This window comes from Dipodomys merriami, unplaced genomic scaffold, assembly GCF_024711535.1.
Source record: "Dipodomys merriami isolate MVZ:Mamm:240054 unplaced genomic scaffold, mDipMer1.0.p SCAF_20, whole genome shotgun sequence".
NCBI classification, from domain to species: Eukaryota; Metazoa; Chordata; class Mammalia; order Rodentia; family Heteromyidae; genus Dipodomys; species Dipodomys merriami.
In genome coordinates, this window is record NW_027203382.1 from 23,505,914 (window position 1) to 23,515,015 (window position 9,102).

The window sequence follows — 9,102 nt, forward strand, 5'->3', positions numbered from 1 at the left end:
CAGAAAGCCCAGGGCGAGGCCGAAGTGGTCGCTGCTGCTTTAGCGGCTGCTCGGGCTGAAGCTGCCAGGGCTACGGCCACCGCCTCCTCCGGGCGGGCGGGCGGGCGGGCGGGCGCGGGCGGGCGGGCGGGCGGAGTGGGGGACTCTCCGGGCGCTGACATTTGCAGGCTGCCCTCCTGATTGGTCCCCTCGCCGAGCTGCTCACGGGTTCATTCAACTGTTAAGCACCTCCCCGTCTCTCTAAAGGACATTATAATGCAAGAAGCCCCCTTTTTAACCACAAACCGAATTTTCTTTCATTTAGGTGATCTATATATATCTATATCGTATAGCTTATAGCTTATATCTATTTTAAATAACTTAAAGCCGCTAAAATTTGGGGGGGAACAGCTTTCGCCCTGGAGCGGTGCGCGATGCTGTCTCACGCCGACCTCCTGGACGCCAGGCTAGGTGAGTGAGCGCCTCTCGCCCCGGCAGCCAGGAGAAGCCGGGGCAGGAAATTGTCAATTTGTTCCTTATTTTACCTTAATGCGCCCTAAATGGACTAATTTCTTTAAAAGTAATTGTGCTGTATTAAAGTTTAATTTGATTTAGCATCGTCTTTAAAAAAAATCTATGGAATATGTAGATCCCAAAAAGGAGTTGGGGGAATGTTGTTACTTTTTTTGTTTTCCTTGTTTTTTTTTTTTTCTTCTCCCCTCCCCTTGATGTTTTTGAAAGGCGATCTGCCCCGTGATCATTTGTTTGGCGGTGTTTCTTTTTTCTCTCCCCTGTGCTCTGATCTGGGATTTCTTTCTCCTCTTTTCCCCCCTCTTTATCCCCACCACTCCTTTCTTCTTCTCATCTAAGGGTGGTTGAATTATTAAAAAAAAAAAATCTTGTGTGGAGGAGAAGCTGCTGACACCGAGGTGGATTTGCTAAGTGTGCTGGTTGAGAAAGAGAAACGCCAAATTCGTCCCCGCGCACACCCCAGCCTTTTACCAGGGACTCCGTGTTGCCAATGGCTGAAAGGAACGGGCCTTTTATTTCTCTGGAAAGAAAAGTTGAATTTTCTAAAGTTTGATTCACTGTTGTGTCTACAGAGTTTCTTTAATGCTATCTGGGGTACTAGGCTCTGGGTTTCCGGTTTGGGGAGTCTTTGCTGATGGATGTGATTCCATTTTCCAAACCCTTTCTCTGATTTGAGAGGGAGGCGGAGTTGATTTGGGTTGACTGTGCGGGGTGAAAGGCTTGCGGGGACGTATTCATCTTCGGCAAGAGAGAGGGACTCGGGGTTGGAGATAAGAGTTCTCCAGTTTGCCTAAGCGCAGGTGGAATCCTTTAACTTCTTTCTGGTCGCCCGCGCCTCTTGTTCGAAGATTTGCTTCCGATTTCCTGGGGCGCCAGGGACACGGTTTATGAAAGGGACCCGGACGCACGCTTTATTGCCCGGCTTGGGGGTGTTTTATTGTGGGGGACACGAAAGCACGCCCGGTGAACTACAGGAGCCGGCTGCCGAGGGAAGGGAAGGAGCCGGGATATGTCATGTTACCCTGGCTGTCCAAATCCTGGGGAACCCAGCAGATCGCCTGGGGAGCTTCATCCCTAGGACGGGCGTGGACGCGGCGGGAGCCGAGGATGGGGCCGCGGGAGGACCGAGGAGGGAAGACGGTCCCCCGTGGCATCTCCAGGAAATGAGTGACCGAGATCCCTTTGCCTCTTCAGGTATGAAAGATGCCGCCGAGCTTCTGGGCCACCGGGAGGCGGTGAAGTGTAGGCTGGGCGTGGGGGGCTCCGACCCCGGAGGCCATCCAGGGGACCTGGCGCCCAACTCCGACCCAGTGGAGGGAGCCACGCTGCTGCCGGGCGAAGACATCACCACCGTGGGCTCTACTCCCGCTTCGCTGGCGGTGAGTGCCAAAGACCCAGACAAGCAGCCCGGGCCCCAGGGCGGCCCCAACCCCAGCCAAGGCGGCCAGCAGCAGGGCCAGCAGAAGCAGAAGCGCCACCGCACGCGCTTCACTCCCGCGCAACTCAACGAGCTGGAGAGGAGCTTCGCCAAGACGCACTACCCCGACATCTTCATGCGGGAGGAGCTGGCTTTGCGGATCGGGCTGACTGAGTCCCGAGTGCAGGTACGCAGGCTTGGATGTGGAGACCGACCGGACCGAAAGGAGAGGGCGGCGGGAGGGTTTCTGCAAAGGGACCCCAGCGCTCGGGTTAACTACCGGTTCCTAGCTCTTTCTCTGCCCAGAAAATTACCCCAACCCCCGCCACATGCCATCCCCCAAAGGACTTGCGAGGCCAGTCTCCAGTACAGCACCAGCAGAGCCACGTCCTGGTGGAAACTCTCTTAAAGGGTAGCCAGGTATTGTTGGGCTGCTGGGTTCGCCCTTCTCTCCACATCGGCATCTCCCAGGCGGCTAACCCCGGGGTAAACTTCAACACCGGCTCTACTTATTGACAAGTATTTCATAATGAGTTTGTATTAAGCATTTAGATAAATGGGGAACACACAAAACATGAAAAAGGAAGAAATAAGGTGTAATGAGTTTCTTTTTAAAAGCCACTCAGACCTCACGGTGTGACTTGAATCTCAAATATCGTCCTCTCCCGTCGCCCAGACAAAGTATTTTGGTGTTTTGCTAAGGTTCTGAATTTGGTGGTCTACCAATAAGCTAGAGTGGCTGGAGATCTTCTCCACAGCCCGCGGTGCAAGTCCTGTGTGCTTTAAACAAAAATAAATAAATAAATAAATAAAATTTCCCTAAGGAAACTTGAGAGTGTGATAGTGGGAAATGAAGGCTTTCTGATGTAGCTACCCAATCAAAAAAAAAAAAAACAAAACAGAAACAAACAAAAAACTCAAACATTTAGGGCTAGAAGGAAATCATTGTTGAACCGTTATCATCCTGGCACACACAACGTTGTAAATTATATGTCACCTCAAAAATCACACCGATAGCTCTTCTGAAAATTGGGGAATAAAAATATATCCTAACGAGCTCCAGATTTCGCCCCCTCCCCACCCCCGCTTTTCAAAAGGACAAAAACAGTAACAAGTATTTTACGCACAGGTGCAAGGCCAAGAAGCATTCTCTGTCTTGAGTTATCCAGGGTGCTGAAATTCTTCCTCTGCTGTCTAGGACCTCACTATTTGTCCAGTATCCTGGGTGTCAACCGCACTAATTTATTAAACCAGTACTACCTTTGAAATTAACGTTAGAGCTCTCAGTTATTTTACATTTAATTTAGGAGACGAGAGACCAGGTAACCATAGTCACAATGCTGAACAATTTTGTTTTGCTTTGACAATTTATAGCTAAGCTAAAAGGCAAAAAATAGTATGCGTTTCTGTTCTAATAGCAAATGAATGCCATCAAAAACTTGAAATGGTTAAATTAATAGATTGATATTTTGTTCACTATAACTCTAGGTGGTTTTGTTAGTGAGCTCTGAAAGGCCTTAACATGGGCAACTGAAATAATGTGTGGAAAGAGTATTAATCGAATTGTGAAGATTCATTATTGTAATGCCCTTTAAATATCTCGTCTTTCACCATTTTAAAATCCAAAGTTGAGTTCAAATATTCACGGAAAAAAAGCGATCTCAGTAGTACATAAAGATAATACTTGGATGTCAGCTCAATATTAGAGGCACAAAATTAATAAATTTGTTTTTTTGTCCCTCAAGAGAAATGTTAAGTATTAACTTTTGTTTTAAAGAGTGAAATGTTGTGTCTTAACCCAGACATACTGGTAATTAATTCAAATTAAAATGGAACTTAGAATCACAAATAAAATATAATTGGACAACTAATTTTATGAAAAAAGAAAACGGGTCTATTAAACTTTATTAGGTCTTCCAAAGGTTAATGACAGTGATTCTTTTGATAGAAAAAGTTGTAAATGAAATAAAATATAAAGTGTGTGGTAGAAATAGTTATTTTGACAAAGTACACAAAAGAATATCCAAGAAGAATGAGACAAAATATGTTAATTGTTCTAGCATAATGTTCTACCAAAGATAATAGCTTGAAGCTGATGATAGAAACAATTTAATAGAATGGCAATTTCAATATTTTTTAAAATAATATTTCATAGTTTAAAAAGTAATCAGATCAACATAACCTTCTTAATTAACATTTCAAAATGATTAACATTATGTAATGTAATACAAAAATAATTTATGGGAAAAGTATTTACTTCACTATTCACTATACCACTGCTCCTTGACCAAATTCAAATTAAATAGTAATTGGCTTCTATTCTTATATGATGAGTGCGTCATACTTTTCTTTGTAGCAAACAGATTGTCACACATTCTTTGCAGTATGTGGGCCATTGCACTGATTAAAAGTGATCTAAACATTTAATTTATTGCAATTGTTTGTTTGCAGAGATGCCTTTTTATTCTAGGCTAAATTATTCAATATATTTATTTTGTCTATACTTGGTATATATCACACTTTTAAGTATTTATTAAAGCACCTCTACCCACATGGAGGCCAATTCTATTCTGATAATGCTCCCCTTTTCTGCCTACTGTAATAAAACCATTCCTTTTATAGCATGCCATTATTAGAAACCAATTTCAGAATTATTTATAACCTGGAATGGCTTATTAAGCAGCAATGCGAGAATCATGCAAATTACGCGATCAAATGCAATATAATAAGCATAATCATTAGTCTCTAGCACGGATTAATTAACTTTCAATATTTTATTTACATAAAAACCAAATCAGTGAAATAACTTCTGCACAGTCAGGCTTGCCTTTCAATATTTTATATGAACAAAAATAATGTGCTGTAATTCCATTGACCGTGTCTCCCAGAATGGCCCTGTCACCTGCCACATCTTAATAGGGGGACAAGCTGAGAGTATTTTCTAGTTTTCTAATGGAATGAGAAATTGCATTTTCTTCCTCTCCCAGCACTATTAAAGTGTAATGAATTCGGCCCAGAGTTCACGGCTGGCTGATCGAAATGAACCTGAGATCTAGGCTTTAATACAGCTCCCCAGATTTCCTCCCAAATCTTCACATTAATCATTTGCTGGATTCCAATGAGATCTTCATAAAGCGTTTGCTTAGAGGGGGGAAAAAGTAATATTCTTTCCTTTTCCCCCTCTTTCTCTATTTCTGAGCCATTTATAGCTGGGGAATTAAATGGGCTATATATTTTAAAATACATTTACAGTATGTCTATATTACTGTAACAGCAGATATCATGAAAGTGGATTTTTAGATTCTAACCTCCATTAGATTCTCACTGTTGTATTAAGCATTTTTGAAGAAGAGCTGCATTTCAAACTAAGTACAAAGTTGGCCCGTGGCTGCGGTTAATATATTTCCTGGAGTTGTCATCTGTGCATTCTGAAAATCTCCCTTAGGTTTTGCCTGCATTTTAATCCGTCATGCTCTAGTTTTCAAGTGGAAACATTCACATTTTAAAAACATATGCATCATAGCTTGGAACAGAGGTGCTCAGATCCCGTGCAATTTTTCCCCCCAACCCCAGTAAGCCATGAAACATAAAAAAAATTGTAGCTATCATTTGACTACTAACCCTCGAACATAATTGAGCATGATTTTTTTTTATTCTTCCTGTAACATTTAGTTCTTTAACAGCTGTTTTTTTTTTTTTAATCCCTTTCTATGTGTGAGCAGATTCTGGATTCAGAAACCTTTCTGGCAGTAATGTTTGCTATTGAAATTCCTCTGGACAAATTTCCACCACCACCACCACCACCCCTGCACTTCTTTCTTTGATTCCTTTTTCCACTCCTTTTTCTACCTCATCCCCTCCAAAATTTTAGGATTCACTGGCACTTAGAGGATGTTAGGAAGTCTTGGATTTATCAGATAACTTTGAAAATATATTTGTGTGCTGCATGTGAGGTGCAAGAATCATTTGGACACAGATCCAATCTCTGCCAAGGGTGCCCTGCCATCTAATGTTCCCTTCCCCCCTCCCCCCATCCAGTCTTGGCTGGGTGCTGCAAAGGTGCTTGTGATGGCTTGTCACTCCTCCACTTCAGAGGTGTGTTCTCCATCAAAGGCCCTAACAGCTCAATCCTGAAGCATTGATCCCATCCACTATCAAGGACCTGTTGTCTCATTAATCGGTAACACTACCTCAGGGGCTGTATTGAGAAAAGGATGCTGAGTATTTGCCCTTTGCAGATAGTGGGGTAGGCAACATGTAGTAATGAGGTAGGAACCAGGGAAAGATCAAGTGGTGGATGATGTCCCCCATAAGTTTTGAAAGCAAGAATCAGTTCAAAGAGAAATGTAGATTATGTCTTGGCTTACAAGGGTGCAACACAGCTGAGAACTGGTGGTTTATCAAGAAAAAGGGCACATTTGTCCACACTTGTGATACTTCATTTTGCAGAGCAGAGTGCTTGGGTTGGACTAACTGATGAATCACCTTTTGGGCCCAAAATAGTATGATGACTAAATTGTGTTGGCCAAATTCTAAGAGGAAACACAGACCTTGATGCTATATCCCACATTATTTGTATTTAGTCACAGCACACTTGCGGCTGACAAGATTTAAAACTGAATGTCTGCCAAGTAGGCATATTTTCCTCCTTAAAGATAAAATTTAAAAAAGTGGAGATGGATAGTCATCTTGGTCTTGTCATTTAGTACATATCATCCAGACACAACTCTTTCCCTGTTATACTGAATTTCCCATCTGTAGGCACAAACTTGCCTGGTAGGATCTGAAATTCCTGAGCCTGTTAGGCAAGAAAGTGTAGGAGGTTTATTTTCATTTGGAATATAGTTCATCAAACACATCTCTCTGAAAAGGACCTCTGGGTTGGCCTAGCAAAATTAAATTTGTTTCATAACTAGTGTGAGTTTTAAACCTCACCTCTTTTTTATTTGCATTGGTTGGGAAAAAAATTGCTTGTAGTTTATAAATGAAAGGGAAGACTACTTGAAGGTACCAGAGGCCTTATTAATACTTGAGATTCTCATTAAGTTACTGGAAAAAAACAAAAACAAAAACAAAACAGTCTTGAAGGTCTGGCGGCTCAGGGCCCTGGCAGCCCACAGAGACCAGACAAGGCTCTCCTGACAATGGTTCCAGGTGAGCCCGGCTGCGGTCGCATCCAGTTGTAATTGTGGGAGGAATCAGAAGTCAGCATGGCGACTCAAACAAGCCTGCACCTCAGTGGCTCACTTTTCCATACGATCACTATTTTAACCTCTCTGCTCTGTCAACCATGGTGGTAGGGATTTTCCTTTGTCTTTCGATTTTGAAACTGGCTATGTCACCCACGGGCCTTTCATCAATTTCCAAATTTCCAGCGTTTCTGAAAATTCTATACCCCATCAGTGTGATAAGACATGCCATTAAGCCACATGGTACACGTGTTTATCTTCATTTGTACACCTGTGGGTCGAGCCTTGACACTTGCCTGCCTGCAGATCTGTGCATGTGTGCAGTGCACAGGCCGTGCCAGGGTTGGGGGGCGGGGACGCGGTGAGCTTTGCACGGGGTGATGTGTTGGCGCCTCGCGTCAGCGCCACGGGGCACAATCACTTGAGGGCGCGGGAGCCAGCGCCTCGTGGGCGCAAGAAAAGTCGGGTGGGTTGTAGATGATGGCGAGCCTAGCCGGGTGTGGGCCCAGCGGAGCCCAGCGGAGCCCAGCGGAGCCGATCAGAGGGGTCCGGCCTGCAATGTAGCCCGCATCTGACTCAGGTTTCTGGGCTCCAGTTTGGGCCGCTGTGGTCGGTCGGCTCACTCATCGTGCTCTGTCTGTCTCCCGCCCTGGCCCGCTCCAGGTCTGGTTCCAGAACCGACGCGCCAAGTGGAAGAAGCGCAAGAAGACCACCAATGTGTTCCGCGCGCCCGGCACGCTCCTGCCCACGCCAGGCCTGCCTCAGTTTCCATCCGCCGCCGCCGCCGCCGCCGCCGCCATGGGCGACAGCCTGTGCTCTTTCCACGCCAACGACACCCGCTGGGCGGCGGCCGCCATGCCCGGCGTGTCTCAGCTGCCGCTGCCGCCCGCGCTGGGCCGGCAGCAAGCCATGGCGCAGTCGCTGTCCCAGTGCAGCCTGGCCGCCGGGCCACCGCCCAACTCCATGGGCCTGTCCAACAGCCTGGCGGGGTCCAACGGCGCCGGGCTGCAGTCGCACCTCTACCAGCCTGCCTTCCCCGGCATGGTGCCCGCCTCCCTCCCCGGTCCCAGCAACGTCTCGGGCTCGCCCCAGCTCTGCAGCTCCCCGGACAGCAGCGACGTGTGGCGGGGCACGAGCATCGCCTCGCTCCGCCGCAAGGCGCTAGAGCACACAGTCTCCATGAGCTTCACTTAATGCAGCCGCGCCCCGGCCCGCTTCGCCCCGGCGCCGCCCCGAAACTCTTGGGCGCGCGCTGGGCCCCTCCCCAGATTCCCTGTCCCGGGCCCCTGCCCGGCGCCCTGCCCCGTCCCAACTCGTTCTGTCCAGGCTTCCACCCTCCTCTTGCTCGGGCTTCCCAGCAAGCCCCGGCCCGCCAGGCCTCCCCCTCGCCTGACTTCGCTGGCCCGCGCTCCCCACGCCTCTCCCCAATCCTCGTCCCTTCCCACCCCTACTCCCCTTTAGGCCCAGCCTCCAGCGCCCCCCATCCCACCCTTCCGCACCCCTCCCTCCCGCCTCCCCTTCCTCCCGCCTCCCCTTCCCCGGCTGGCCCCGGTCGTGCTCGCGCCCCGCTCCCGGCCTTCTGCTGGGCTGTGTTCCCACCCACGCCTAGGACACGACGCCCACGACCCCCCTCGCCCTCCCTTCGCCTCTTCCCCGGCTCCTTCGCTCCCCGTGCCCCCCCTTCCTCCCGCGCCCCACCGAAAGCATCCTTCCCGCCATTTTACTTACCAGGGAGTCGACTCAGGATCTGAAATCAGACACCAATGGACTGGTTTGTGGGCAGAAACACACACACACACATACACACACACACACACCACTCTCAGACACTACACACGTGTGCGCGCACACATACACATGCATCGAGGTCACACATGGACGTGTTCAAGGGACAGCACAATGTTAGAGATTGTTATGTTCTAGGAGGACAAGCATCTGCTACCAACCGTCTCTTCCGAGGGCCCAATTGATACCCTTTGATTTAAC

General features: G+C 47.5%; 1 protein-coding gene across 1 annotated transcript; it reads left to right on the forward strand.

Moving 5' to 3' along the window:
• Positions 1 to 270: 270 nt before the first annotated feature.
• Positions 271 to 8,350, forward strand: Otp (orthopedia homeobox). Its single transcript, XM_070030961.1, has 3 exons — positions 271 to 450; positions 1,705 to 2,114; positions 7,780 to 8,350. Exons 1-3 carry the CDS (start codon positions 414 to 416, stop codon positions 8,308 to 8,310), a joined length of 978 nt encoding a protein of 325 aa, XP_069887062.1. The 5' UTR covers positions 271 to 413; the 3' UTR covers positions 8,311 to 8,350.
• The last annotated feature ends 752 nt before the right edge of the window (positions 8,351 to 9,102 follow it).